Source organism: Myotis nattereri (assembly GCF_964212035.1).
Source record: "Myotis nattereri genome assembly, chromosome: 15".
Classification (NCBI taxonomy): Eukaryota; Metazoa; Chordata; class Mammalia; order Chiroptera; family Vespertilionidae; genus Myotis; species Myotis nattereri.
The window spans coordinates 51,172,438-51,188,333 of NC_138090.1; the positions used below are offsets into that span (position 1 = coordinate 51,172,438).

Below are 15,896 nucleotides of genomic sequence, written 5' to 3' on the forward strand. Positions count from 1 at the left end.
GAGTGCTGAAGGTCCCTGGGCCCCGGGACCGAGATGGCCGAGGCCTGGGGCAGGGTTGGAGCTCGGGGATCAGAGCTGCCTCCTTGTGAAGGCAGGAGAGAGGGGAGAAGAGGCGCAGAGACACTTTGAAGCTTTTGTGTCCCCTGGGCCGCCTCGGCCAGATGCCGGATTCCTGCGCCTGACAGGTGGGTAGGGAGCCCCCTGGTCCCAGGGGCCAGACTCCCCAACAGGTGAGGCTTCCTCTGACCCGGGAAGCCGGGCTGCCTGCGCCTTCCCCAGGGAGACAGGCCTGGCTGGACTGGGGGCTGGGGGAGGGTGGGGGGGTGGGGGAGGCCTGGGGGTGGGGCCTGGACTCCAGGGACCTTGGGGAGGAAGGGATTGGGGGGTCGGGGAGGCACTGAACTCCTGGGTCCCTGGTGAGGATGGGCCAAAGGGACTGATTCCCCGGGTCCTTGGGGAGGAGGGGGCCGGGGGCCCGCATTCCTGGGTCCTGGCACCCACCCGTAGAACCGACCTTGCGGGGCCTTCGCCGCACACAAGCTCGTGTCTGTGGGTCCGTGTCGGGGGCTCACCATCGCAGCGGGGGCCTCCCCGGCCCTCCCCACCCTCCCTGGCCCCCCCCCCCTCCCGCGTCTGTCCGTCCATCCGTCTGTCTGTCCACCTGCCGCGCCCCCCGGGCTGAGGTAGGAGGTTGTATAGTTGAGGAGGACACCCACGGAGATCACTATACGGCCTCCTAGCTTTCCCCAGGCTGCGCCCTGCACGGGACGCCCACCCGGCGGGGACCACCCCCAGCCCCCCAGCCCCTGCCCCACCCCGCTGGGCTCCTGGGGGGCTGCCTGCCTGCCGCAGGGACCCTGGGAGGAGGGGGAGCAGCAGCAGCAGCGAGCAGGGCTGCCTCTCCTGTCCTTGTTCCTTCGGTTCCTCCTCCCCTTCCCGCTCAGACTTTCCCCTCCAGAGCCCGCCCCGTCTGCTTTCTCTGTCTCCCATCGCGGCTGTGTCCTGCGCTTCCCGTGTGTCTGCACAGTGGCCTCGGCCTCTCCATCTCTCTCTCATTGTGCGTCCTGGTGTCTCCCCGAGTCTGAGTTTCCACCTGGGGCGCTCACCTCTCTCTCTGATTATTCACCCGCACACACCGCGCCCCCCGAACCCCGGGGCCTGTCGGGCCACCCCTCACCATACTGCCGGCCTCTGGGTCCCTGAGACCCTTTAACCTGTGAGGACGTCCAGGATCACAGGTGAGGTTCTTGGGAGCCTGGCATCCGGCCCAACCACAGCCTGAAGGTTGCAGGCCCGACACCTGACCCCTGACCCCTCTCTCCTTCCTCCCTGCAACCCCAAACCTGACATTTGACCCGCAAAAAGAAATCGGGCCTCTGACCTCAGACCACAGGCCCCTCCCCTGTCCCACAGTGACCTCACAAAGGTCACCGGCTTCTTCCCAGGCCGGGCCCCCTCGGCGATGGCCCAGCTGGCCGCAGGCAGCGCTATGCCCTGCGCCCTGGTGGCCCTCACGGTCATCGGGGCCCCCGCCTGGGCCTGTCTCCTCTGCTTCACATCCTACAGCGAGCGCATCCGCATCTGCCAGACCTTCGCGGGGGTGGCGGGCCCGAAAGTGGAGAAGTGTGAGAAGGCGCTGGAGGCTGCCTTTGAGGGCCTTCTGGACACTGAAATCAGTGAGGAGACCCCGCCACCATCCTCCAGGGCCCTGGGGGGTGTCCGAGGGAGGGACCGGAGAGGCCTGGAGAGACTCAGGAAGAGAGAGACAACAGGCTGGTAGATAGGAATGGGGGACAGAGACTCAGATGGGCGGATAGAGGCCGGACGGAAACTAGGGACAAAGACTCAGGCGGACGGGAGGCTAGAGACTGGGGGACACTCAGAGGCACAGGAGGCTAGAGATGGGGGGGCAGAGATTAGAGAGGGAAAGGTAGAGACTGGACATAGAGACTCAGAGAGGGGAAGAGAGAGGCTCAGGGGACAGACTCAGGGGAGGAGGATTTATTTTTTTATTATTATTATTTTTATAATCCTCAACCCAGGATATTTTTCCACTGATTTTTAGAGAGGGAAAGAGAGAGAGAAACATCGATGTGAGAGACACACATCAATTGGTTGCCTTCTGTAATCAACCCCCCCCCCCAACGCACACACATACACACACACACACACACACACACACACACACACCCATCAGGGCCCAGGCCAGGGAGGAGCCTGCAATCATGGTACGTGCCCTTGACCGGAATCGAATCGAACTCCAGACATTCAGTCCTCAGGCCGACACTCTATCCACTGAGCCAAACGGGCCAGGGCAGAGGGAGGAGGATTTGGATGGGAGGACAGAGACTCGTAGCTATAGGACAAAGTCTTAGAGAATGTTCACACAGGTGATATGTTAGGGGAGCTACTTCCCTCAGCCTCTGCCCCACCCCCACCCCACCCCCAGATTACGATGAGAGAAGCCACCTGCATGACTCCTTCACCCAGATGACTCTCTCCCTCCAAGAGATAGCCACCGCTCAGGGTGAGTGGGGTGGGGGTGGCAGCAGTGGGAGATGTGAGCTTGGAGCCCCCAGGAGATGGGGGCGTGTGCAGGGGGGGAGGGGGTGCCCCTGGGAGGTGGCAGTGGTTTAGGAGCAGATGGCACTGGGTAGCCAGTTTCTTCTCAGGGGCATGATGGCAGGAGGTAAAGGGACAGTCCGGATAGACCAGGAGCCTGAAGTCCAGGTCGGATCAGGTAGATGTGAGTTCTGACCCGACTGTGTGGCTCTTCTTGGGTATGAAGTTCAGGATGTGTCATTCCTCCTTCTGTACCTCCACTTACCTACCTGTAAGGTGGGACACCTTCCCTGCCTCCCAGGACGGCTTTGGAGCTCAGAGGGAGGGAGGGGGCCCCTAAGGAGAGGAGCTCAAACAGGAGCTCTTCCTCTGGGATAGAACATACGGTTCTTCTGCCAGAGACTTGGAACTGTTGGGGGAAGAAGGGAGGCCCGAGCCCTATTGTATAACATAAACTGGCCTCCTCAGAGGTCTGGGAGCTCAGGGCTTATTCCTACAGCTGCCATTACTTCTTGCTTCCTGCTCTTGCCCACCAAGCATTTTGACAAAGATTCCCAAAGGTGGGAAGGGGCCCACCTATCCAGTGGGTGTCTGGGGGTCCAGGATGGAGGAGACTTCAGCTGCGATCCTCCCACCCCCAGGAAGACCTGGAGAATCAGAGCTGGCAGAGATAGAGGACAGGGGGGCAGGGCAGGACCCCAGGAAACGCCCTTTCTCCCCATGTGGGCCATGTTGTCCCAGAAGATGTTGAAAAGGGGGGACAGTCCAGAGTGGAGGCTGAGAGGACTGGGTGGAGGCTGGAGTGGAGGAGGCTTGAGCTGGGGTGGGGGCTGTGAAGATGGAGATGAGGGGACAGGGCTGAGGGCGTCGAGGGCAGGATGGTTGAGGCTTGGGTCTGGTGGGCTGTTCCCTCCCCAGGGAGGGGAAGAGGAAGCTTAAAGGACAGTGCCTGGGGTTGGCTCTATGGGTGGGTGGTGGGTGGTGGGTCATCCCTCAGGTGGGGGGGCCTAGGACGAGAAGCAGTGGGGTAGATGGTGAGCTGGACTAGGACAAAGGGACTGCGAGGGACCCAGGGGACATCTAGGTAAATGGGTCCAGGGTGTAGCTGAAAGGTGAGGGAGACTTGAGAGTCTGTCTTGTGAGCCGGGGAAGGACAGGGTCAGCTCTGGGTATAGAAAGACCCTCTGGGGCTATGCGGAGGACCTACTGGAGGCCGGGAGAAGCTGGTGCAATACGTTCTGCAGGGATATATTTAACGTGCCGGGAACAAAACTGAAAGTCACCTGCCCTCAGGTTGCTTCTATTGTAGGGGGTGAGGGTGGGGCAGACGGGAAACGTAATCAGTGAACTACTATAGTGTGTTAATTGGTGAACCATGCTATGGAGGAAAACAAGGGAACAGGATTGGGCCCATGGGTTGATCATTTTAAACAGGTTGGTCAGGACAGGTGCACATGAGAAGGTCCAATTGAGCAAAGACCTTTGTCAGTGAGAGCCATGCAGAAAACCTGGGGGAAAAACATTCCGGGTGGAGGGGAGAGCCAGTGCAAAGGCCCTGGGGTCAGTGTGATTGGCGTGGTATCATTGAGGGAGAAATCGAAATGAAAAGAAATTAGTGAGGCAGCCAAGGGCCGAATCCTGTAGAACCTTGTAGGGCAGTAAGATTCTCAAGCCCCAGTGTACGAATTCTCAGAAGCTTTTGGGGGCGTGTTAAAAGGCAGGGTCCTGGGCCCAACCCTCCGCTTCAGACCAGTAGGTCTGAGGTATGGCCCAGAAATGGACATTTCTAACAAGTTCCCCTGGAGAACACACTTTGAGAACTGCTACTTGTACCAACTTGTGCCTTAAGAAGGAGACAGGATATGACTGGGGCCGTGTGGGACAAGGACAGAAGCAAGGGTGACTGGTGGTGGCTCAGACCAATGGCAGTGGTCCAGGTGGGTCAAGATGAGTCTGAGCTGAGGGAGGTGGAACATGAAGATGGAGAGAAGGAAGGTCAAGAATTTGACCGAATGCTTAAACCTGCCCCATATATGGGGCAGGCTGTGTCTGCCAGACAAATGTATTTATGTTATTTATCCTCAAGGATAGCCTCATACCAGTCTGGTGAGATGGGGTTTTATAAACCCCTATTTCTAGATGAAGACGTTGGGGCTCAGCTAGACAAGGAGAACAGGTCCAGGAGATAGCTGGACCAGAGTTTTCAGATCTAGCTATCTGATGTTGGGCCACTCTCCTAACCTCTCCATGCTTCCTTTTCCCCATCTCAAACTTGGGGATGGTAAGTGGTTGACCCTTCTGTACCACTCACTGTGTGCCAGGCACTGTTCTAAGTGGTTACAGACAGTATCTCATGCAGTCACTAAATGGTACCTGGCACATAATTTGGGGTGAGGAGGTGGGAATGCTTTTGTGTTGTACGGCATTAAACGTTCCCCGAACCCAGTGAGGTAGACACCGATATGGTCCCAATTTCATGAATGAGGAAAGTGAGGAAGGTTAAGTCACTTGGCCAAAGTCACATACGGAGGTGGGACTGATGATGGATATCTCAGTTGTGGGTTGGGTGTGCCCATAAGCGGAAGAGCCAGGACTCTGATCCAGACCTTCGAAACACCGGAAGCTCCTCACCATAGACACCTCTTTTGGAGAGATTTCACAGCACTGATCAGTACCACCTTGTGGTTCATGTGATATGACCCCTGCCTCTCGGCCTCTGGACATTTCAACTCTATCTTCCAGGGTTTAATAGATATATAACACCCTGCCCCCATGGCTTCCTTGGTAAATCCCTCGTTCACCCTCACCATGCATCACTTGGTTTGGCCCATAGATATTTCTTGAATGACTCCTCCAGCATCCTGGCCTTTCATTCGAGCATCCCACACTGACCACATCCTCCTAATCACCCTGCCATCTCCCCAGACCACTTGCCTGCTCTGTGGCTTAGACGAGACCTCTAAGTCCTTGACTGTTCATCTTGAACCCACTTCCTGGTTCCGGTACCCTTCTCTCCAGCTTATACCCAGTGATCATCACTTCAGCCACCCTTGCCAATATCCTCATTTCACTCCCTTTCTATATGGTTTTAAGTCACAGAGAACCCGAAATGGCTGAAGCCAGCGGGAAGTTTATTTCTCCCATACCAAACGAGGCTTGAGATAGGCACTTAAGGCTAGTATAACAGCTCCATTTTCTTGGGAAGCTAAGGTCCTCCCAGCTTTCTGCTTTGTCACCCTAGGGTGTACCCTTTGTCTTCATGGTCCTCTGTGACTGGTTGAGCTCCAGCCATCCAATCCAAGTTTCAAGCAGCAGGAGAGAAGATGGCACGTTACTCAATAAGAAGGCTACTTCCCGAGACTCCCACAGGGAAACTTCCACTTGCATCTCAAGAGCCAGAACTTAGTCATATGACCATCACTAGGTCATATGATCACAGCTAGCTGCAAGGGAGGCTGGGAAATGTAGTCTTTTGGCTGGGGGTGCTTTTCTGGCTGAAAGCATTCTGTTAACTAAAGCGTAATAGATGTTTGGAGGAAACTGGCAATTTCAGTGTATTAGTTTGCTGATGCTGCTGTACCTACCGCAAACGGGGTGGCTTAAACAACAGGGATTTATTTTTTTCACTATTCTGGAGGCTGGAAGTCCAAAATCAAGGTGTCAGTGTCAGCAGGGTTAGTTTCTTCTGAGGCCTCTTTCCTTGATGTAGTTGCTCTCTCTCCCTGTGTCTTCACATGGCCTTCCCTCTGTGTTTGTGAGTCCAAATTTCCTCCTTACAAGAAGTCAGTCACATTGCATTAAGGCTCATCCTAATGGCCTCATTTTAACTTCATTAGCTCTTTAAGACTTTGTCTCCAAGTACAGTCACATTCTGAACTACCAGGGGTTAGGACGTCGACATATGGATTTGGGAGAAGCACCGTTTGGCCTAAAACACCCTCTGCTTTGCTGACTTCCCAAACCAACTTCCACCACCAAAACAACCCAGCCGTCCACTTTGGAAAAAGTGACAGAACCTTGCAGTTTGGAAGACGATGGTCAGAACTCAAAAGACCCATAAGGACAGAGAACGTGAAGGGATGAATGAGGAGTGGAAATGAATCCAGGTGGGGATTATGGAGAGGTGTCAGGTACATGCCATGGCTAAGGGGGTGGTTGCTGCTAAGCTCCCAGCTAGTTGCAGCCTCGTGGAAATACAGCTCTTCCAAATGTTTTAAAACATATGCAGACATTTTATGTGACTTTCCCAAATCTTACAAGGGCAACTGGTTCATTATTTTAACACTTTCCAGGTTAAATATAACATCCACGGGGTGGAATTGGGCCTGTTGTGGTCTCCACCCCAGTTGAATACTGGAGTTCTACACATGATTGCTGAACACTTAAAAAAAAAAAAAGTTATAATGTTTTATTGACTTTTAGAGAGAGGAAGGGAGAGGGATAAAGAAACATAAAAGAGAGAAGAACATCTTTGATCAACTGCTCCCTGAAAACCCCCTACTGGAGATTGAGACTGCAATCCGGGCATGTGCCCTCACAAGGAATCGAACCAGCAACCTCTTGTTTCACGGGTTGATGAAAGTGAGCCACACTTTCTAAGACTCAGAGCCGGCTCCTGGGTTCTAGGAGCACAGCATTAAAGGAGGACATGTTTACTTAAGAGATAGACTTTAAATGATCACCATATATATAAAACATCTAATTACAACCTGATGAGAGCTATGAATTCCATGAAGGGGGAACTAAGAGAAAAATAGGGAACTCAAATAAATTGGGTTTGTAGTCAGGGAAAACCTAAGTAAATGACACAAGGTATGCCGTGAACTCTTTTTTAAAAAAAATATTTTGTTATTGATTTCAGAGATGAAAGGAGAGGGGGAGAGAGGGAAACATCAACGATGAGAATCATTGATTGGCTGCCTCCTGCATGCCCTGTACTGGGGATCGAGCCCGAAACCCCAGCACGTGCCCTGACTTGGACTCGAACCTGGGACCCTTCAGTCTCCAGGTCGGACTCTATCCAGTGAGCCAAACCAGCTAGGGCTGACATAAACTCTTAGGAACTCTCAAACGCCTTTGTAACTCATGCCTATGTATGTATGCACTGCCTAGGTAAGGCATGGCATGAAGGATGAAGAGGGGTAGGGGGAAGATGGACTAGAAACAAGCCGGCATGTGCAAAGGTCCTGGGGTGCTAGAAAATATTCCTTCCCATTTAGGAGAAGTGAAAGGTGCACAATAGGGATGGAATGGAGAGTGAAAGGAAACTAGGCCGGACCTAGGAAGCCTTGGTGAGGAATCTGATCTATAACCTCCCTCGACCCCTCAACAAGATAAGCACAGATGATACAAGAAGGGCTTCCGCCAGAGAGATGGGCAGGAGGAAGAAGGAAAGCGATTGGGAATAGATTAGGTGGGAGGAGGAAATGGTGTGTATACCCAAAACGGGTAGAGAGGGGCTGGGAAAGAGGCACAGACACCATTACGGTGAGTCCAGCTGAGCCCGCCCAACCGTGGGGGGACGGGTTGGTGGAGGAGGAGAGAGTCTGGACCACAAGGCCTCCCCACCTCCATCCTCCAGGGTCCTATGAGGTTGCCTTCCCTTACGCTGCAGAGAAAATGCGGGAGGCCATTGCACAGCTTAAAGAAGGTAAAATGGACTCCAACTCCTTCCCCCAGGTACACACACAATTTTTTTAAAAACTCAGCCTTAAAGCGGCCATTCGCCTGATGGATCTCTGAACCGCTTGCCCTGGGGGTGGGACACAGGTTCTACTCCTGCAGGACCGAACCACCGGGGATCTGGCCCCGCCCCTGCGATCTCAGGCTCCCTCCCCAGCAAGGATCCCTTCGTGGGACGGTCCTGTCCCAGATTAGCCCCAGCCTCTGGCTCGGACCTGGCCCCGCGCGCTGGGAGAGTGGGCTACTGGCTTCAGGCCTGGCCACACCTCTGACCGGGCCCCTGAGAAGCGCCAGGGGTCCGGCCCCGCCCCCTCGGTGGAATGCACCGGGGCTGGCCCCGCCTCCTCCCTGCACACAGCAGGCCTGCCGCCCTTAGATGGCCAGAAGCCCCCGGGCCTGACCTCCAGTGCAATTCTGCAGGCCCGGCCGGGTCCCCCGGTGGCATACAGCAGGCCTGGCCCCGTCTCCTCCGAGGAATGCACCCAAGCTCAGTAACATCCCCTAGGGGAGCCCCAGGTGGGCACCCCCCTACACTCCCAGGGCGGTAACGCTTCCTCTCTCTCCGCAGTTCAGGCCTGCATCCCTCCCTGCGGTAAGCTCTTCCCTCCACGCTCGGGATCGCGGGGGTAAGGGACGCGGTCCGGGCCGAAACGGGGGGCGGGGTGGTTCTAAGTGGGAGCGCAGGGGTGGGCCTCCGATCCGATCGGGAAGCCAAGAAGAGCCCTGGAGAAAAGCAGGCATTGCACACCCAGCTCATGAAAGGCGGGTCCGAGAGCCAAAGCAAACCAATTAAAAAAACCCAGAGGCCGGAGAATGGTGAGAACCAGCCAATGAGCGCGGAGAAGGCGGGGCCCGGGCTCCCGCCGATGGAACCCGGGGAGGCTTAGGGACGCGAGCTGGGGAAGGCTAGTGGCGCCCAGCCAGACCCAGCGCTCCCGCCCGCAGGGGTGCAGGAGCTGTCCCGGCGTTTCCGCTGCCGCGGGTGCTACTCCAAGGTCTGCGACCTCCCGCTGGACTGCCCAGGTGAGGGGCGCGGCCCGGGAGGCGGGAACCGGAGGAACGCGGGAAAGGGCTGAGCTGGAGGCGGGGCGCGGTCGGTTCGAGGGCGGGGCCGAGGTGGTGACGCGGCCCGTCTGCAGTTCAGGACGTGACGGTGAGACGGGGCGATCAGGCCATGTTCTCCTGCACCGTGAACTTCCAGCTGCCCAAGGAGGAGATCACCTATTCCTGGAAGTTCGCAGAAGGGGGTGTGAGTAGGGGCGGGGCCCGCGCGAAGGTGTTTTGGAGGCGAGTTGGGCTTCATTGAAGATGAGGAGGCAGGACGCAGGGGTGGGGTTCGGGGGGCGGGGGGTGGGGAGGATCTCGGCCTAGATTCAGGCTTCGTGCAAAGGGAGGGTCCTGGCATTTAGGGGAGGAGTCGAGGCTCACGCTGCAGGACCCGGGCTGGGGGACTGACTTTGCGTAATTGTTCAGGGCGGGTGCGCAAGTTTCAGACCCCAGGGGCGGAGTTTAAGATTGAGGAGGCGGGGGGATGCGTGAATGGTCGGCGAGTAAGGGCGGAGGGTGGGGCTCCAGGGGGCGTGGTCTAGCGCGGGGGCGCGGCTTGTCGGTGCCGGGTAGCGGGTCCGGCGGAGTCCGACCCGGGGCGGCCCCGCGGTTTGCGCCCGTGCGTCCCTGCAGGTGCGGACTCGGGACACGTCCTACTTCCGAGAGATGCCGCGGGCGCACGGGTACCTGGCGCGGATCCGGCCAGTGCAGCCCACGCACCGCGGGACCTTCTCCTGCGTGATCACGCACGACCAGCTCCCCCTGGCGCGACTCTACTTCTTTCTGAACGGTGCGGGCGGGGCTGCAAGCGGCGCGGGGAGGGGCGGGGCGGGGCGGGGCTGCAAGCGGCGCGGGGAGGGGCGGGGCGGGGCGGGGCTGCAAGCGGGGCGGGGAGGGGCTGCAGGCGGGGCGGGGAGGGGCTGCAGGCGGGGCGGGGCGGGGCTGCAAGCGGCGCGGGGAGGGGCGGGGCGGGGCGGGGAGGGGCGATGCCCGCGCCCCGCTGACGTGCGCGTCCCCGCAGTGACGGGCCCTCCCCCGCGCGGGGAGACCGAGCTCCAGGTCGCCTTTCGGGAAGTGCTTCGCTGGGCGCCGCGGGAGGCGGAGGGGGTCGAGCCCTGGAGGCCCAGCCTGGGCGAGCTGCTGGCCAAGCCGGAGGCTCTGACGCTCAGCAACCTGGGCCTGCTCGCGGCCGCCGCAGCCTTAGCCGCAGCCGGTGTGACCCTGCTGGCGTGGTGAGTACCCAGGTCCCGGAGCGCAGCACCGCGCTCTCCTTCCTTCCACCGGGTGTCCAGTTCCCTCGTTCTTCAGACCCAGGAGTCCAGGCCCCCAGCCCCTCCTCCCTCAGACCCAGGCCCCCAGCCCTCCTCCCTCAGACCCAGGGGTCCAGGCCCCCAGCCCCTCCTCCCTCAGACCCAGGCCCCCGGCCCCTCCTCCCTCAGACCCAGGGGTCCAGGCCCCCAGCCCCTCCTCCCTCAGACCCAGGAGCCCAGGCCCCCAGCCCCTCCTCCCTCAGACCCAGGAGTCCAGGCCCCCAGCCCCTCCTCCCTCAGACCCAGGAGTCCAGGCCCCCAGCCCCTCCTCCCTCAGACCCAGGGGTCCAGGCCCCCAGCCCCTCCTCCCTCAGACCCAGGGGTCCAGGCCCCCAGCCCTCCTCCCTCAGACCCAGGGGTCCAGGCCCCCGGCCCCTCCTCCCTCAGACCCAGGAGCCCAGGCCCCCAGCCCCTCCTCCCTCAGACCCAGGAGTCCAGGCCCCCAGATCCTCCTCCCTCAGACCCAGGAGCCCAGGCCCCCGGCCCCTCCTCCCTCAGACCCAGGAGCCCAGGCCCCCAGCCCCTCCTCCCTCAGACCCAGGCCCCCAGCCCCTCCTCCCTCAGACCCAGGGGTCCAGGCCCCCAGCCCCTCCTCCCTCAGACCCAGGCCCCCAGCCCCTCCTCCCTCAGACCCAGGGGTCCAGGCCCCCAGCCCCTCCTCCCTCAGACCCAGGAGCCCAGGCCCCCGGCCCCTCCTCCCTCAGACCCAGGAGCCCAGGCCCCCGGCCCCTCCTCCCTCAGACCCAGGAGTCCAGGCCCCCGGCCCCTCCTCCCTCAGACCCAGGAGCCCAGGCCCCCGGCCCCTCCTCCCTCAGACCCAGGGGTCCAGGCCCCCGGCCCCTCCTCCCTCAGACCCAGGGGTCCAGGCCCCCGGCCCCTCCTCCCTCAGACCCAGGGGTCCACGCCCCCAACCCTCCTCCCTCAGACCCAGGGGTCCAGGCCCCCGGCCCCTCCTCCCTCAGACCCAGGGGTCCAGGTCCCCAGGCCCTCCTCCCTCAGACCCAGGAGTCCAGACCCCCAACCCTCCTCCCTCAGACCCAGGGGTCCAGGCCCCCAACCCTCCTCCCTCAGACCCAGGGGTCCAGGCCCCCGGCCCCTCCTCCCTCAGACCCAGGGGTCCACGCCCCCAGCCCCTCCTCCCTCAGACCCAGGTCCCCAGGCCCCCAGCCCCTCCTCCCTCAGACCCAGGTGTCCACGCCCTCTCCACCTTTGGGACTCAGACTTCCAGGACTCAGACATCTGCTCCCCAACTTCTCTCCCCCACACACAACCACCTCTCTATTTCCCCAGGATGTTCTTTCGATGGTACTTCAGTGGCAACTAACAAAGGTATCTTTCTGTTCCCTATCCTGTTTCCATCCCTTAAATAAAGAATATATTTGAACGCTACCAATGCTTTCATCTTTGAAGGTGGCTACTGCCCATTTAGATAGGAGGAGGGGCAGCATTGCCCCAAATATGCCCCGGGGACTGTGCCTCCAGAATGACTGTCATATTATCGCCTGTCACCACGCAGGCCCTGTGTTCAGGGTTTTAGGCGTAAGCCCGACCAACCCCAGATTTCTGGCAGCCTCCTTGCCATTTCCGGGGGCAGAAGACACCCTCAGCAAGACTTTTCTCACCCCTGCAGGACCAGGGTGCATGCTGCTTCCGGCCTAAAATGATGTTTTCTCCCTTTTTTGTCCGATTAACTCGGTTCTAATTCCCCCCATACAGCCTTTGCATGTACAGTAAAACCTCGAAATTACAGACTAATTTTGGCCAGGGAGTGTCTGTTAAAGCGGGAAGTCCATTATATAGTAAAGTAGGTTTTTCTGAATGCATATGCTAAAGAATTGACAGATTAGTTTACCTGTTTTTACTTATGTAGACACATTTTTGTAATTAAAATTAAGTATGTATGAAAAGTTTAACTTCACAGAAAAGCTTTCTTTCTTTTTTTAAAAAATATATTTTATTGATTTTTTACAGAGAGGAAGGGAGAGGGATAGAGAGTTAGAAACATCGATGAGAGAGAAGCATCGATCAGCTGCCTCCTGCACACCCCCCACTGGGGATGTGCCTGCAACCAAGGTACATGCCCCTGACCGGAATCGAACCTGGGACCCTTCTGTCCGCAGGCCGATGCTCTATCCAGCGAGCCAAACCGGCCAGGGCTAGAAAAGCTTTCTATATGTCTTACTGTAATTTCAAATTTGTACTGAATAGGTCTAGCAAATGCATGCCTTCACCAGTTACAGAATAAACAAATGCACCGGCTGGGGCATGGCTTAGGGCACATGGGAACATCCCCCTCACAGAGTTAAAACTGCTGCAGAAAGTCAGGCTACTGGACAACAGAACCAATTAACCCACGGGATGCGATGCGATCACATACTAAGCATTCCCCAAACATCGTGTATGAGCAGGGACTCCTGGATTTAAATATGTAGACTATCATCTTAGATATGTAATATTTATTTATGTCGGAAAAATTACTGCAGTGTGTTTTCCAACATATGGCCAATTCAAAATAACAGTGAATAACAACAACAAAAAATAACCTGTTGATTTCATTATAAGCAAATCTTGGTTAAAAGCATTTTAAAATGAATAGGGTGTTACTTTTCACATATGACACATGGACCGGAAATTTTGTCCGTTGAATCCGAAGTTTGTTGAATCGAGGTCCGCAAAATTGAGGGTTTACTGTATTAACTCATTTAATTCCCAAGACAACTCTCTTTTTGTTCCTTGAACATGAAAAGCTCGGTCCCAGGGGCAGGCCTTTGCATGTGCTGTTCTTTGTACATAAAATGACTACCTCATTGCACAGGTCCCAGCTCATCCTCCTATTTTATTTTACTTTTTAATGTTTTTATTGATTTTTAAAGAGAAAGGAAGGGAGAGGGAGAGAGAGAGAGAAACATTGATGACAGAGACACATCACTGATCAGCTGCTGCCTGTACGCCCCCTAGTTGGGATCAAGCCCACAACCCGGGCATGTGCCCTGACGGGGACTCGAACCAGTGATCTCCAGTTCCTGGGTCGAAGCTCAACCACTGAGCCATGCTGGCCTTGCTCATCCCCCTAGTTTAGCACATGCGTAGCACTTGCTCGGAGCTAACATAAACTTTTTTTTTTTTTTAACCTGGTTTTGTGTTTTCCCCACCTAAAACATGAGCTCCCTCTGGGCGTGTACTCATTCTCATTCACTGGCGTGTTCATTCACTCAGTGAGTCTTTACTAAGTGCTTAGTATGTGCCAGGCATTTTGAAGGTACTGTCGAGGCAGCAGTGAAGAGATCGGAACAGATGAAGATCTGCACCCTCATGGAGTTTAGATACTAGTGGACAGTCAGACAATGAACAAGAAAATTAAGCAGAATAACATTTGCCTTCAGTCATCTATATAAATAAAAGCATAATATGCAAATCGACCGGGTGGCGGAACAACCAGTCGCTATGACGCACACTGACCACCAGGGGGCAGACGCTCAACATAGGAGCTGCCCACAGGCCCTGCTGGCCAACCTCTGGGTCCTCCCCCACCCCCCCGCCCCCCACCCTCCGTAGGCTCCGATTGCTGGATGGGGATCGGGGAATCTGGGGTGGATGGGGGGGGGGGGGGCAGAGCCAGCTGCGGGCCACCAGGGAAGATAGCCCTGATCACAGCCCAGGGACCGTACCATGCACAAATTTCATACGCTGGGCCTCTAGTATAATAATATGTGGGATGGAGAAAACACAGCAGGGAAACTGAGATAGGGAAGGTTGGGAGGAGGGAGGGAGCAAGAGGAGCTTTGGAGAAAGCCTTACATTTATTTATTTGTTTGTTTGTTTGTTTGTTTATATTTTTAAATATATTTTTATTGATTTCAGAGAGGGAGAGGGAGATAGAAACATCAACGATGAGAGAGAATCATTGATTGGATGCCTCCTGCACACCCCCTACCGGAGATTGAGTCTACAACCTGGGCATGTGCCCTTGACTGGAATCGAACCCAGGACCTTTCAGTCTGCAGGCCAACACTCTATCCACTGAGCCAAACCATCTAGGGCTATTTATATTTTTAAAAATATGCTTTTATTGATTTCAGAGGGAGGAAAGGAGGAGAGAAAGTTAGAAGTATCAATGATGAGAGAGAATCATCCATTGGCCGCCTCCTGCAAGCCCCCTACCAGGGATTGAGCCCACAACCCAGGCATATGCCCTGACCAGGAATCTCACCATGACCTCCTGGTTCATGGGTTGACCCTTAACCACTGATCCACACTTGCTGGGCATAGGCCCCACATTTAAATAAATAAGAGGCCCTGGCCTGTGTGGCTCAGTCGGTTAGGCATTGTCCCATACACCCAAGGGTTGCTGGTTCAATTCCAGTCTGTGCACATGTATGGGGTGTGCAGGAGGCAGGTGATCATGTTTTTCTCTCACATCAATGTTTCTCTCTCTCCCTCTCCTTTCTCTAAAATAATATAATAAATCCATAAGGGGATGAAGTGTGAGCTATGTGGGTATTTTTGTTAAAGGTGTTCCAGCAGCCCAGCTGGCGTGGCTCAGTGGTTGAGCATCGACCTATGAACCAGGAAGTCATGATTCGATTTCCAGTCAGGACACATGCCTGGGTTGCAGGCTTGATCCCCAATGTGGGGTGTGCAGGAGGCAGCCAATCAATGTTTCTCTCTCATCATTGATGTTTCTATCTCTCTCCCTCTCCCTTCCTCTCTGAAATCAATAAGAATATTTTTAAATAAAAAAATAAGGGTATTCTATGCCGAGGCCGGTTTGGCTCAGTGGATGGAGCGTCGGCCTGCGGACTGAAGGGTCCCAGGTTCGATTCCGGTCGGGGGCATGTACCTGGGTTGCGGGCATATCCCCAGCGGGGGATGTGCAGGAGGCAGCTGACCGATGTTTCTCTCTCATCGATGTTTCTAACTCTCTATCTCTCTCCCTTCCTCTCTGTGAAGGAATCAATAAAATATATTTTAAAAAAAAAAAAATAAGGGTATTCTAGCAAAAGAAATAGCAGAAGCAAAAGCCCTGAGGCAGGAGTGTGCCTGGTTAGTGTGTGGTGGGGAGGAAGCGGGGCAGGGGGGTGAGGAGCAGCGGGGAAGGGGGTTGGCAAGGAGGCCAGTGCAGCTGGCGCAAGGCTGTAGGAAATGAGTATGTGGTGAGGTCATGGGTAGCACCAGGACCAGGTCACGCAGGACTTGGGCCACTGTAAGGTCTGGATTTTCCTCTGTGTGAGCTCATGGGTCCTTTTTGAGTCAAGGAAGGTGATGATTTTATTTGGTGTTCACTGTATGGATAAC

General features: G+C 56.1%; 1 protein-coding gene across 1 annotated transcript; it reads left to right on the forward strand.

The window, feature by feature from the left end:
• Positions 1-1,462: 1,462 nt before the first annotated feature.
• SPACA6 (sperm acrosome associated 6) lies at positions 1,463-11,989 on the forward strand (the record flags this gene model as incomplete). The annotated part of the gene is made up of 8 exons (XM_081106801.1): positions 1,463-1,676; positions 2,450-2,527; positions 8,144-8,212; positions 9,169-9,267; positions 9,384-9,493; positions 9,925-10,081; positions 10,313-10,523; positions 11,892-11,989. The coding sequence occupies 8 exons, from the start codon at positions 1,463-1,465 to the stop codon at positions 11,923-11,925; spliced, it is 972 nt and encodes a 323-aa protein (XP_080962927.1). The 3' UTR covers positions 11,926-11,989.
• Positions 11,990-15,896: the final 3,907 nt, after the last annotated feature.